This window comes from Lontra canadensis, unplaced genomic scaffold, assembly GCF_010015895.1.
Source record: "Lontra canadensis isolate GAN:19392208 unplaced genomic scaffold, GSC_riverotter_1.0 scaffold40, whole genome shotgun sequence".
Lineage (NCBI taxonomy): Eukaryota > Metazoa > Chordata > Mammalia > Carnivora > Mustelidae > Lontra > Lontra canadensis.
In genome coordinates, this window is record NW_022631034.1 from 8,904,605 (window position 1) to 8,920,296 (window position 15,692).

At 38.5% G+C, this 15,692-nt stretch overlaps 1 protein-coding gene across 3 annotated transcripts in view; it reads right to left on the reverse strand.

Moving 5' to 3' along the window:
• SLC44A5 (solute carrier family 44 member 5) overlaps positions 1–15,692 on the reverse strand; it is a 393,104-nt gene that overhangs the window by 160,874 nt on the left and 216,538 nt on the right. For all 3 annotated transcript variants that reach the window (XM_032870125.1, XM_032870124.1, XM_032870123.1), the window contains exon 4: positions 12,620–12,668. In XM_032870125.1, the coding sequence (XP_032726016.1) occupies positions 12,620–12,668 (49 nt within the window). The remainder of the gene's footprint in view (positions 1–12,619; positions 12,669–15,692) is intronic.

Below are 15,692 nucleotides of genomic sequence, written 5' to 3' on the forward strand. Positions count from 1 at the left end.
TGGTTGGGGCAAGTGTGGTCATAAACAGCCTTTATGTGCCAGGACCTTCACAGTCTGCCTCAGCCATTTCACACCAGGTCATGCCCTCCCAAGATAGCTGACAAACCAGGGACTGAGCCAAGCGGGCTCATAAAGATGTGGCCATTTCAGAGTTACTCCAGACTCCTGGGAGGAACAGTACTCACTCTAAAGCTCCCTGCTGGGTGGGCTGAGGCCTTGTGGTCACAGCTGGACATCCTGCTCTGTGCATTCCCACTCTCCTCCCTTCTTTTCACTGGTGTTGATCCCTACTAAGGAGCTTGCACTCCAAATCCAGCTCACCATCTGTTTCCGGAGAACCTAATCTGCAACATAGGCCTCCATGGGTCTGATTCTGTTCTTCATTCTCTTATCAAAATCATTCTCCTCTTCCAAGGTCCAGCTCAAATGATACCTTCAAGAAACATTTTGTCATCCTTCCCATTGGGAATAATTATTCATTTCACTCCTTTTACTCTATCCCCCTGAATTATGCCCATATATCTGTGTATCAAGTAATTTTTTATATTGAAGTTAGTAGTTTTTAAGTTTTTTGAGAGCATAGTCTACATCTTAGTCATTTCTGAATGCCCACAGTACATAAGAGATAAGAGTTATGAATGAAAGAAAAGACTAATGCATGATCTTCCCCATTATAACTAAAAAAAAAAGTGCCGCTGATATTTCATCTCCAATATTTCATACATATGCCGATCTTCTCTATTTTTCAGCTATGTGATATATCTATATCCCCTGCTTTCCACACTAGCTAAGCACATCTGCCTGTCTTTAAGCCATCACATAAAAGAAGCCTCCTTTAATAACATGATTCTTTGTTCAAAATGTTATTCAAGACATTCCTAGTATGTGAAGTACCCCTAAGGTACTGGTATTCAATTCCAGCTACCTCAGGATCTCTTTTTTGTTTTTAAGATTTTATTTACTTATTTAAGAGAGAGAGAGTGTGTGAGGGGGAAGGGGCAGAGGGAGAGGGAGAGAATCTCAAGCAGACTCCACATTGAGAACAGAGCCCGATGCGAGGCTTGATATCACAACCCTGAGATCATGACCTGAGCCAAAACCAAGAGTCAGTCACTTAGTCGACTGAGCCACCCAGATGCCGCAAGGATATTTTTGTTCACAGAATTTAGGTATCTAACATGTGTCTAAAAATCATTATGCTCCATTAGAACAGTGACCAAATTTTGGGTTCCCTTAAATTTTTGTAAGACTAGAATAATAAACTCTATATGGGAAATGCAAAATATATGTATTCTGGATTAATAATATATCATGTTCACCTCTTCACTTTCCAAAATGATTGCTTCATACATTCTCCTCTCAACCCTCACACACATGGGCCTGCTACCACCTCTACTACCACCATCAGCCCATCCTTGTCGTTCTCAATTTCATTAGAGAAATTAAAAGCAAGAAATAACAATCTCCCTCTTTCCATCATCAAAACTATTGACACCTAATCCCGGCTTACCATCTTGCTATATGGATTAGGTATCTCTCTTCCTACCAAAGCCCACTCTCCAATCACGTTCTGAATTTCATCTTCAGGACTTTGTTTCTATAATTTCCCCTTTCTTTTGCATCAATAGCGCCCTGGATCATCTCTAGCACCATACACTACCATGTTCTAGTATCCTCTATCTTTAGAAACTCTACTTGGATCTCAGATCCCCCTCATCCTCCAATAAAACTTATTGAAAGAGTTGTTTCTAGTGGGCACCTCCAGGTTTTCACCTCATATTCTTTAATTAACTCTCCCTATCAGACTTAAGTGCCCACCACATCACTGAAATTGAGCAGACGAGGTCACTAATAACTTTTGTATTGCCAAATCAAATAGTCGCTTCTTAGTTTTTATCTTGCTTGATCTCCCAAAGCAATCAACACAGTTGATCACATCCATCCATCCATCCATCTATCCACCCATCCATCTCTTCTTGTATCACTACTTTCAGCTTCTAAAAAGTTGCAATCTCCTTGCTTTTCTGCTAACCCATGGGTGCCTTTTCTGTCTCCTTTGCTGGCTCCTCTACCTCTGCTTGACCCCCCTCAAATGTGGTCAAGTTCAGAGTTTATCCCTAGGTCTCTTCTTCACCCTCCTAAGTGATATCATCCAGACACTTGGCTTTAAATATTATCTCTACACCAATAACCACCCCCCACCAATTCTCAATGGCTAGCCCTCACCTTATTCTTCACTAAGCTACAGGCTTATTTATAGCATCATCACAAGAATATCTATTACTCTACAACTTAAACATAACACAGCCAAAATAGAAGTCCTATGATAGCAAACTTGTTCCTCCCTTAGTATTTCCATTCTTCATATAGAGAATTATCATCCACCTAGTTGTTCAACTTACAAATCTAGCAGTTTTCCTTGACTTCTTTCTTTCTCTCATCTCACATTAGTAAGTACTGTCATCTCTACTACCAAAAAATATATTGAATGTATTCACATCTATCCATCTCCACTACCACCACCCTAGTCTAAGTCTGACTCCTCCACTTAGATGACTACAAAGGTTTCCTATGGATCTCCTTGCTGCTGCTTTTGGACTCTTAAAAATCATTCTCTATACAGCAGTAAAAATGAGTTTTAAGAACATGTATTAGATTAACTCATTCCCCTAAAACCTTCCAATGGCTCTGCATCACACTTATACACACAAGCTGTAATGTGCTTGCAGGAGTCACCTACCAACCCACTCCCAACCCCATCTCCTTTCCATCATACTGCAGTCACACCAGCCTTCATTCTGCTTTTTGAACACAGTAGCTTATTCCTGCTTTAAAGACTTAATGTTTTGCTATTCCTCTGTCTGAAGTGCCATGTCCTCAATCTCTGTATAGCTAGTTCCTCCTTACCACTCAAGTCTCATTTCAATTGTCAGCTCTATAAAGAGGTCTACTGTGGCCACAAAGTCTAAATTAGAGCCCACCCCCATCCTCAGCTATGCATCATCACATCATACTGTTTTGTTTTCTTTCTCATAGTTTTCACTTTGTGATACTGTCAGTTCATTTTTCAGATGTTGTCTGCCCTGTCTCTTCCTTCTTCCAAAAAAAAAAAAGGTGCTGTATCTATCTTGCTTATCACTATGTATTTAATGCCTATAAGATATTGGGCAAATAACAGATGACCAATAAATATTTGTTGAATGAAAATAAATCAATACTAGTCTTTGGAATAGCAGCCACATAAGACTTCCACAGCTAAGAGGTTGTATTCTCCCACCACTTGTACTTCCTACATTGAACCATAAAATTTTTCTCAGTTGCCTGTTTCTTCTATTATCTAATTCCTTGAGGACAAGGACATCCTATCTTTGTGTTATCACCAACTAGCATAATTCTTATCACAGAGTTACATGTATTAAAAATATTTGTTCAACGAATAAAGGAAAATGAGGCTGAAGAGGAAGCAGAGTGACATAGAACCTATGGAAAAACACAAGAGGCTGCAGGGTAGCCATAGCACTATCATATTTGAGGCAAAACAGTCACCATATATAAGTAAAGCCTCACTAATAGGTTTTAACTGTAGGACTTTAAAGTCATATTTAAAACTCTTGCTGAGAAGCTATCCAAATTCTATACCATTTTCAGATGACAGTGGCATGATATGGGAGTTCAAATTCCTAAATTCAACTCTTAGCTAATAAGGAAATAGCATCAGAGTTCTCTGAGCTACTTGTATTACTAGGGCTTTTGGAATATACCTCAGACCAATTTTCAATTAGTTTTTATGAAGTGTCCACAGAGGGCATGACACTGTATGCAGTGCAGATCCAAGTATTCTAGGTCAAGGCAGGTCAAAGATTTATAGGTCCCAGTGTAAAAAGCTCAGTTTATTCTGTTTATCTCATTCATTTTATGTTAGAGCAAAGCCATTAAAATGTTATGACCATTTGCTTGACCTGTGGGTCCAAGTCTGAAAAAATAAAGTCCAAATTGCTACAGTTAGCAGCCTATGATAAAGGTCATATATTATCTTCTCAGGACATGGGGATGGACTTTGTTCATTTTATTTATTTTTTAATGGAAAAATCTGAAAGGTGCAGATTAGAAGAATATTAACATTTATAAGCACAGCCATGAAAGAAATAACCCCATTCTTTAAAATCAGAATGTCATCAAAGGAGCAGATGCTCTAGCTAGTAGTATTATTGGGGGTGGGGGGAAAGACAGCCCTTGTCGTTAATTACTCACATATATACTGAATGCAGATCTCCGTCCTTCAAGGGAATTATAAGTCAAATGACAAAATAATACATGAGTACAAAAGTTATAAAGCAATCACAAGTAGAATGTACTGAATATCATTCACACCAAAAGCTGCAGGATTTCAGTGGAGGGAAGATACACTGAGACTGGGGTCAGAAGGGGTGGTTCCTGAGCAGGGCCATTAAGCAAGGAACACTACCACTTTATGTAACAGTAAAGTATTTCCCCAAAACTTGAGAGTACATAAAATAATGCTGCTTTCCAAGAGTTAAACTAAGAAATAAACACAAAATTAAAGCAGAAATGTACATAATCAGTTCAATGATATTATAAGCCTCCTAGTCCAGCAAGCCTGATTTTAAACTTATTGAATTTATTAACATATCTAAAGAGAATTGCAAATAATGATCAAACAGCTCTGCCCTTCAAGCACACTCAAGGTTAGAGCACCAAATCAAACTCATGTAAGGATCCCACTCCACTGAGAGACACCATAGGCAGCCAGCCCCTGAAGCCATTAGATATTCTACTCATGCAATTCCCTTGTTCGAACTATACACTCATCAAGCAACCTTTTAATAATTAGGTTTTTCATACAGTTTGCCTAAAGGGAGCAATGTGCTGGTCAGGCCAACATGAACACCAGGTCTGCTCAGCATTGAATTTCTTAATGTAAATTACTGCATTGGTATTCTGGTATTATACATCAGTCTCTTGTGACTTTGTTAGTGCCAGTTATCATCCCTGAGTTGTAATTCTAGGGCACTGATATAATAAATTTTCAGGCCCTGCAGAAGTATACAGGACTGGTTTGATTCAAAAGAAAGTTCATTCAAGGGTTTAGAAACTCCATAGAGAAAGAGACAGAGCAAGAGACAGAGCACGGGGAGGAAAAGTAGTTTAGGCAGATATAGTAAGATAAATTTGTGTAGGGATGTGAATATATATTAGGCATGGGAATTAATGTTTAGCAGTGGGAACTCACTGGTGAAATTTGAATAGAGGGTACAACATGATCAAAACTGTTACTACTTAGCAGAACCCATGGTTTAATTGAAGCCAAGCAAACAACTAATTACAATGCAGTATTGTAAGTACACAGAGTATTCTGAGAGCACCAAGAAAGTGCATACAGTTTACTCTAGGGATGACCAGGGAGTATTTCTCAGAAGAGAAAACTTACATTTTTTTTAAGGTATTATTTATTTATTTATTTATTTTAATATTTCATTTATTTATTTGACAGAGAGAGAGAGCACAAGCAGGGGGAGTGGAAGAGGGAGAAGGAGGCTCCCCACTGAGCAGAGAGCCCAATGTGGGCCTTGATCTCAGGACCCTGGGATCATGACATGAGCCAAAGGCAGATGCTTTGAGCCACCCGGGCACACCCAGACCCCTAAAGTTTTTTATTACACTTTAATATGCTTTAAAATTTTCCTCTTTATTTACATACTTTTTTAGTTAAAAGAAATATATCAATATTTCAAAGAGCCTCAGAAGTATATTCCTGACTTTGTACTAAATATTCCTCCCTGGGTATGCCACAGGAATCCCAAATTCAACACTTCTAAATCTAAACTTACTTACGGTTTTCTCTACCCTTCGTAACCATCCTTCTCCTCCTGTGTTCCCTATTTGGTAATCATAACCACAGCCCATCTGACTATCAGGCCTAGTCATGCTAAATTCTCTCTTCTACACCCAACATACAGTCAGTACGAAAGCCTTAAAAAGTTTTGCTTTATCATTAGCTCTTAAACTTCTCTCCCAGGGCCACTGTCTTAGTCCATGTTTTAATCATTTCTCAGCTGGATTACTGAAATAAGTCTTCTAAATGGTACCCTGCCTTTATTCCAACTAGCTTCCATCCTTCCCAGCACATCTCCAGTTTTGAAGTTAGGGTAATAGTTCACCTAGTTGTACAACAAATACATATGTGTCAGGGACTTTCTAAATCCAGGGGATAGAATGATCAACAAAACAGACAAGGTTCTTGCTTTTCATTGACCTGGTATTTTAGACTGGGCATTAACTGTGTAAGCAAAGAAAGTACTAAAGCAGTTTTTCAGTAGTGATAAATATTATAAAGTAAATACAACTAAGTGATGTGGCAGAGAGTGACTATGTTCATTAACTAGAATTTAAATAAAAAGTTGAAGCTACTAAAAATGGCAGGTGGGAGAGTGACTGGGAGCCTGGGTTGTCATTAAGACCTCTTAGGCAATGGCAGTTAGGAGAGGGATGATAAGAAGCAGCCAGCCATATAAAGGTCTGGGGGCAAAACATTTCAGGTAGATTACTGCCTATGTTCTCCTCTAGGATTCTGATGGATTCCTGTCTCACGTTGAGGTCTTTTATCCATTTTGAGTTTATCTTTGTGTACGGTGTAAGAGAATGGTCGAGTTTCATTCTTCTACATATAGCTACCCAGTTTTCCCAGCACCATTTATTGAAGAGACTGTCTTTTTTCCACTGTATATTTTTTCCTGTTTTGTCAAAGATTAACTGACCGTAGAGTTGAGGGTCCATATCTGGGCTCTCTACTCTGTTCCTCTGGTCTATGTGTCTGTTTTTATGCCAGTACCATGCTGTCTTGGTGATCACAGCTTTGTAGTAAAGCTTGAAATCAGGTAACATGATGCCCCAGTTTTATTTTTGTTTTTCAACATTTCCTTAGCGATTCGGGGTCTCTTCTGGTTCCATACAAATTTTTGGATTATTTGCTCCAGCTCTTTGAAGAATACCGGTGGAATTTTGATTGGAATGGCATTAAAAGTATAGATGGCTTTAGGCAGTATAGACATTTTAACAATGTTTCTTCTTTCAAGATATGTCTCCAAAGGCAAAGGAAACAAAAACCAAAATAAACTTTTGGGACTTCATCAAAATCAAAAGCTTCTGCACAGCAAAGGAAACAGTCAACAAAACAAAGAGGCAACCCACAGAATGGGAGAAGATATTTGCAAATGACAGTACAGACAAAAGACTGATATCCAGGATCTATAAAGAACTCCTCAAACTCAACACACACAAAACAGATAATCATATCAAAAAATGGGCAGAAGATATGAACAGACACTTCTCCAATGAAGACATACAAATGGCTATCAGACACATGAAAAAATGTTCATCATCACTAGCCATCAGGGAGATTCAAATTAAAACCACATTGAGATATCACCTTACACCACTTAGAATGGCCAAAATTAACAAGACAGGAAACAACATGTGTTGGAGGGGATGTGGAGAAAGGGGAACCCTCTTACCTTGTTGGTGGGAATGTAAGTTGGTGCAGCCTCTTTGGAGAACAGTGTGGAGATTCCTCAAGAAATTAAAAATTGAACTTCCCTATGACCCTGCAATTGCACTACTGGGTATTTACCCCAAAGATACAGATGTAGTGAAAAGAAGGGCCATCTGTACCCCAATGTTTATAGCAGCAATGGCCACGGTCGCCAAACTGTGGAAAGAACCAAGATGCCCTTCAACGGACGAATGGATAAGGAAGATGTGGTCCATCTACACTATGGAGTATTATGCCTCCATCAGAAAGGATGAATAGCCAACTTTTGTATCAACATGGACGGGACTGGAAGAGATTATGCTGAGTGAAATAAGTCAAGCAGAGAGAGTCAATTATCATATGGTTTCACTTATTTGTGGAGCATAACAAATAGCATGGAGGACACGGGGAGTTAGGAGAAGGCATTTGGGGGAAATTGGAAGGGGAGGTGAACAATGAGAGACTATGGACTCTGAAAAACAATCTGAAGGGTTTGAAGAGGTAGGGGGGTGGGAGGTTGGGGGAACCAGGTGGTGGGTATTAGAGAGGGCATGGACTGCATGGAGCACTGGGTGTAGTGCAAAAACAATGAATACTATTATGCTGAAAATAAATTTTAAAAAATGATTTAAAAAAATAAAAAAAAAATTTCAGGTAGAGGAATAACAATCACAAAGTCTCCAAGATGGATGTAAGTTCAGAACGTTCAAAAATTTCAAAGAATCCAAGTACAGCTACAATGAGAGGATAAAGAGAGAAAGAGTGGTAGAGAAAAAAATCAGTGAATTACACAAAGGGCACTCATATAAGGCCCAGTAAGTTTGAGATATTATCAAAGTGCTATGGGAAGCTATTGAAAATATATAAGTAGAAGAGCTGCATAATTTCATCTATGATTTGAAAGTTCACTCAGGGTCTTGTATGGATAAGGTTTAAGAAAAGTAGGAGTTTAAAAAGGAAGACCATTCTAGTGTCCAGTGCAAAAGTATAGGCAGGATGTATAGAGACATGGATGAAGGTGGTAGAGGGAAAGATGGAGAAGCCATTGGCCTGGAGATATATCGTGGAGCTAAAGCCAGTAAGACTTCCTAATGGAGTGAATGTGGGAGATGAAAAAAAAAAAGAAACCAAGGATCTGTAACCTAATGGATATTGGTATTATTTTCTGAAATGGAAAAAACTGAGGGGGGAGGTTTAGAATTTGGAGTGAGAGTAGGAATCAAGAGCTTGGTTGGGCCACATTAAGTGTGAGTAAGTACTAAGAATTCAAAGAGACATGTCAAGTAGGCAGAGAAATCCAGAAATACCCAGGTCAATGGAAGAGTCATTGGTAACAATACAAGCTTGGGAGTCAATGACATACAAATAATACTTAAAGTTATTGGCTTAGTCTAAAAATAGACTAGAGAAGGAGAAGAGTAGATGGCCAAGGACCAAGTCTTATGTCATTCCAACATTTGGAGATCAAGCCAAGATTGAGAATACTGAAAAGTAGAGGCCAATAAGGTAAAAGAAGCTGTAGGTGAGTATGAGGTCAAAAAAACCAAGAGAAAAGAATGCTTCAAAAAATAGAATGGTCACCTTTGTCAAATGTTGCTGTGAGGTTAAAACAAAAGACACCACCCACTACACCTGGAAAGATGGAAATCATTGGTAACCTTCACAAAATCAGTGTGAGGAGAGTGTTAGACAATAAATCACTCCTGGAGAGAACGTGACGGAAGAGAGGAAGTTACAAGCCATTTTGACTTGTAAAATAGTTTGAAATAAAAAGCCTATATCCACAGCACTCCCTTTGAAAACTTTAAAATAGTCTCCAAATATGAAAGGAAATGGAAGGAAATAAAAATAATGATGTTATAATTGGTATAACCAAAAAAGCACACCAATTATTTCAACAAGTAACCAATGAGAACTGCATAAATTTAAGAGAAAGCATTATATTCTCACAATAATTTGAGATGTGTACTTGATAATGGCACTTCAGAATTCACAAGAGGATATCAGTACAGTACTTTACATGTTTATCACTTAGGCCAGAAGCTGGATTCTTCCTTCTATGCTTTGGCATTAATTGAATTAGTTGTGAAATTTCAAGGTTGGAAAGGACTTAGAGGTCATTTAGTCCAGCTCTTTTGTGTGAGTGAATCCCCTCTACCACATCCCTAATGAACCCTGCTTCTTTCTCTTCTTGAACTGCTTAAATGATAGTGGATTTGTCACATCTTCCCAATGCTTTAGGTAGAAATAAAGGCATCTTATTACATTTCAGACAGATTTTCTACCCTTCATAATAATAGTTATTTTCAGCATTGTGAAACCTACCAATTTGATTAGTATCAGTCCTATGTCCTTCATCTGTTTTGTGTATAAAGGGAAAAAGGCAATTATGGAATATGTAGGCCTTTTATTTCTATTTACCTGTCTACCTATATGCTGCCTCTTTCCAGAAAAAAGAAAACTTAAATGAAATGACTTAAAACACCTGGGTGCAACAGTTATTAAAATAGAAATAGAAATTCAAACTCCCGAAAATAAATTCTTGACTCAAAGACTAATGTAGTTGCTGGCACTGAAATTAAATTTATCAGCGGGCTTTCTAGAATTCAGTACAAAAGGAGAAATATAGTGGATTACACAGCTCTCCTTATCTAACAGAAGAAAATATACTAATTCTCCATTAAATAAAATTTTTTTCTTGGTTCTAAATCACACATGGAATTTCTCATGTAGCATCTTACAAAAGAGGCTTATTTCTTTGTTTTCTATTTGCATTCATTTCACTGCCACTTCATTTTACCAAGCTCATAATCTCAATCCAATGTTTAAAAAAAAAACTTTCTGGGCCGCCTGCGTGGCTCAGTGGGTTAAGCCTCTGCCTTCGGCTCAGGTCATGATCCCAGGGTCCTGGGATCGAGCCCTGCATCAGGCTCTCTGCTCAGCAGGGAGCCTGATTCCCTCTCTCTCTCTGCCTGCCTCTCTGCCTACTTGTGATCTCTCTGTGTCAAAAAAATAAAGTCTTAAAAAAAAAAAACTTTCTAAAAAAATCTGTTGAAGATAGGGGACAAAGCCTGAGCACTGGATAACTACTTTTCAAAATGGACTGGAAAAACAACTTAAACTATCAAAATCACCCTTCGGTGGAGAGGATCAATCTTACGGGTCATTGGTTCCCATAGGTCCAATTCTTAGTAGACGGGAACAAATGAGAAACTGAGTTAATACATCCCATGGCCCTACCATCACTCCTTCACCTCTCCTAGAAATAACTACAGTTGAGTGATCACTAGGTACAAATGATATCCTTGTGGACGGAGACAGGTGTACAGAACAGGGTCGACTGACAAGGAGAGAATGCTGGAAAGGCTGGCCTGAATATCTGATAATAATGCAGATCTCTATAAGGGGAAGTGGTATCTCTATGAGGGGAAGTGGTATCTGTAAGCAAAAGGCATTATTAAAGCTGGCCCTGCTGCCCGAGGTAAAATGAAGAATCTGGGCTTTCTCATTTGCTCATAAAACACCCCCAATTACTTTCCCAGGAAGGGCATTATAGAAAAGTTACAAATGGGTCAACTGTGTCTTCCTAGAGTTAAGCCCCTATGGTTTTACAACACTTCCCCCTGGTCTTGGATTTAAGAATGGGGGAGGTATGCCCAAATAATGACCATTCCACCTTTGAAGGCCTCTGTGGTGCCTAAATCATCCCTTAGTAAAAAAAAAATTACCTTCTTCATAGTGATTATCACAGTAGTTTAGACTTTACCTGGATTACCTGCTTCCATCATTAAACTCTAAATAAATAAAGTCAGATCTCAACTTCTTCCCCACACCTAAAGCAGCCAGGCAAACTCTGCCTTCTTCTCTATGGCTACAAAAGGCACACCTTTAATCTGTATTTTGTCTGTCCAAATGTGGCAGCACGTTATTATTATTATTATTATTATTATTGCTACAACTACTACTACTGTTGAATCCGATTCTATCTAGAGGTCCCTTAGGGCCAATAAGCTAGATTCAATTCTCACAATTGTAAAATCAATGCAAATGCAGTAAAAGTAACCTACATACTGAATGGGGCTGTTTGTATACCAGACAACAGAATGTACCCATGGTGTTATCATGGAAAGAATGAGAGATTTCAGACTTAATCTAAAGAAGGCACTGGTACACCTTCAAATAAATAATCCCAAACAAATGACTTGGCTTTTTGCAGCATTAGAATACACTGAATGCATATTTGTTTAGAGCTGGGATATTGTAGGCATTAACAGTAAATGCTAATGTACATGCTGATGGTTGGCAAGAGCAAACAAGCATGCTGATCATTATTCCATCTAGCAGTTTATCGACATACAAATACCAGAAATCAAAGTCAAAGCTAAGCAAAACCCAGCTACCAACAGCATGATTTTCTCCTCATTTTTACCTATTCTACCCTGCAAACCCCTTCCTGATTAGAAGGAAGCCTGGGAATAGAGGGTGAAAGTAATAATAAAAGAGACCGTGAATTACTGAATAGTCTTTACATGCCACACAACTTTGAGAGAGAAGCACCAGTAGAGATAAGTACCTATTTCCCCAGAGCAGTCTAAAGTATCCGAAGCTTACACGATGCAGTGGTGAATGGTGGTCTCTAAAAAAGCTTTCTGCTTTTGGAAACTGGGTAGCAGAAATACCTGGTGTGGAAGAAGTTGGCATAGCAACTCTGCATTGCAGTGGTGAAACACAGAGTAAACAGGTGAACAAAACAACAGCTGCAACGTGCTTGCTTCTCTACATAGTGATTATGTCTTGTAGAACATTTTCAAGCTTCTCTTTTTAAGCAATACAAACTCTTTGGTCTAATAATTTGAATACATTTCAGTTCCTGAATAGGAAAGGATATTCATGAGTCATGGAAATATTTATTTTCCATATTTTCTCTACATAAATAAGGTGAAATTTTGGCTAAAAATAAGTCATTTCCCCTTCAGAGCAGATACAATTTTCCAGTGACCAGAAAATTGTACCAAAAGTAAGCCTTCTGTGTTTGTTAAAAAATATATTTCAAGGAAAAGAATTGCTTACCTTTTGGCAATAGGCCCCTTGAAATTAGGATCAAATGTCCTTGGATTACCTGCATTTAAAACAAAGACTATTTAAGCATGTATGCCAATGAAATCACAAATAAATATATATGAAATATTAATAAAGAAAAATCTACATCTTGGCTACTGCCCAGCACACTGTTGAATTCATCCTTTGGTCCAGGGAAACATCAATTATGCCTTGGTTACATCTGCCAATCCTTTCCCTCTCTCCGATAAGAAGCAAGACTGGGAAGACTTAAGGACCATAGTCTATGCATAGCGTACACATATCTCCCACTGTTCTATGTGGAAATATTATAGATTCCATTCAGGGCAACAAAACTTGCAGCCCTTCTGGTCTGCAAAGCCATTCTATCATCTGCCATCCCCAAGTATTGCTGAGTGCTCACAAGATGCATAGTATAATAGAGATGCCTGCTTATTTAGTTCTCCCCTTTCTCTCAGTAGATAAGGCTTTCCTTCAAAAAGTTGAAATATTAGTTGGGTCTGCCACATTGGCTATATGGTATATACCAGTCATTATTATATTATATAAATATTATTTTTAATTGAGTTTTTGAAGATCCTATTGACAGGCTTCATGCCATCTGGGGAGATGTCATTTATTACTGCATCATGAATGTGATATACTATCCCTGTTTTTAAACAGGACAAGATACACACAGAATGGCCTTTTCCCATGACATGCATTGTGTAATGAGACCCAGGACACGAAGTTCTGTAAAATCTTCTCTGGTCAGTGACCTGTATTTTGCAATCCCAAACCCCTGATGCTTCTCTCCCAACCTAAGCATTCCCACCACTTCCTCTAGGGATTTGTCCCCGTGAGAAGGACTCATCCTGAAATTAAACAGAGCATTTCAAAAGGGACTGGCAAAAATCCCCATGTGTCAGGAATCCAACTCTGCCTGTAAATGGGGACATGAGTTCTGAGGACTCAGAGGCCTCTTTGGTGTAATCACAGGCTGACGAAAAGACAACAGGAAGATAAGGCACACATGGAACAGAAATCTAAGAGTCAGTGAATATTTATAAAGAACCTATGATATGCCAAGAGCACCAGCACCACAGAAGTTATATAAGGCATTGTCCCCATCTTGGAGACCTTAATTGGTGGGACAAGATCAACATTTGAGTCATGCAACAAATACTTCTTGAGAATCTTTTTTTTTTTTTTTTTAAGATTTTATTTATTTATTTGTCAGGGACAGAGGGAGAGAGCGAGCGAGCACAGGCAGACAGAGAGGCAGGCAGAGGCAGAGGGAGAAGCAGGTTCCCTGCCGAGCAAGGAGCCCAATGTGGGACTCGATCCCAGGACACTGGGATCATGACCTGAGCCGAAGGCATCCCACTTCTTGAGAATCTTTATTTACCAGACCCTCTGTTGTAACATATGAACAGTGAATATACCAAATGAAACAATTAATCAAGAACTCGATTGTGTGGTTATCTGCCTTAAGTGTTACAAGAGTTCTGAGAAAGTCAGTTTCATCAAGGACTAGAACAGTCAAGAGGGTCTCATTCAAGGAGTGAGATTATGAAAGATTAGAATGAAACAAGAGCGAAAAGAGAAACACTTTGGGTGGATGAAACTAGAATTCTGTTAAATTCAGTAACTATTTATTGATCACCTATTATGTGTTCTGCATTAAAATAGATGCTGCAGGGGATACAAGATTGCTGAAACAGTCTCTGTCTTCAACAAGCTAACAAACTGATGAGCAGGGAGAGAAATAAGAAAAGTACAAGAATTGCTACAATACAAAGCAGAACATGATATCATAAGAAGGGTACAAAGAAAGTGTTATGAGAGTTCCAGGGAAGAAAAGGTCACTTTTGGTTGAGATTAGTAAGGAAGGGTTCCTAGAGCCATAACATTTGGGGATGGAAGGGTGTAGTTTAGACCTGTAGCAATGAATGAAGTCATGTAGCAATGAATGAAGGTAGAGATGATGGTTGTGGGGATGGTGAAAAACTCAGTCTGACTGGGGATAATAGGAGGGGAAAATAAAGCTGAATAGATACTACAGAATCATACTACAGAAAGCCTGAAAAATTGGGATGGAATTTATTTTATACATCTTAGGCCACTGGGAGCCGTACAAGGATTTTGAACAAAGGAATGACACATGGTAAAAGCAGTGCTTAAAGAGAGCAATCTACCAGCAGCATACAAGTTGTAGGGCAAAATGTAAAGTCAAGGAGATCAACTTCGGAGTCTATTGTAATAATAGAGGTGAAGTAATGTGAGCCACTGCCCATGTGATGGCAGGAGTGATGGAAAGAGAAATTCAAGATTCATCATGAAGCAGCTGTGTGGCACAGAAACAATCATTTCACCTCTGAGTCTTGGTTCCATATTTGTAAATGGGGATAACAACAGTGCTTATGCCATAAAGTTGTTATAAGGATTCAATGAATTAATACCTGCAAAAGTGCTTAGAACAGTGTCTGGCACTTAGTAAGTCCCCAGTGAACATTCATCATTAGTCAATGTAATTACATGAAAAAAATAAACAGAACTTCATGAATGACTTGGAGGGTAAAAGAAGTTAAAGATGGCTTCAAATCAAGTGACTACAGACCAAGAACCCATAATTCTCAATCAGTTTTAGTCTTTCGCCTAGACTTAAGATTGATGCTACTGAAATAGTTTGGGAACATTAGCAGGTGGAAGAAATTGCAAAGTTGCTATAAGAAAAAGAACATGAGGTTGATTTTGAAGTGACATCTGATGTTATTCAGCCAGAGTTAAGAAACTGGAATCTTGGGTCAAGTCTTGAGATAAATACGTGGAAGTCACAAAGTTTATATCATGAAGTGATGAACTCCATAAAGGAGAGCTTCAGGATCTGTCAGTTATAATGTTATTATAACAACAAGAACAATAGTATTTAACATGTTTTTAGCATTAAATGCTAAGTGCTGTTCCAAGTTCTTATTAACATTATTATGTAGGTAGACTGAAAACCATTATTAGCCTATTTAAAAAAAACAAGCCATAGAGAGACTAAGAACCTGTCCCACCTGGGATTACCACTCTGTCTAGT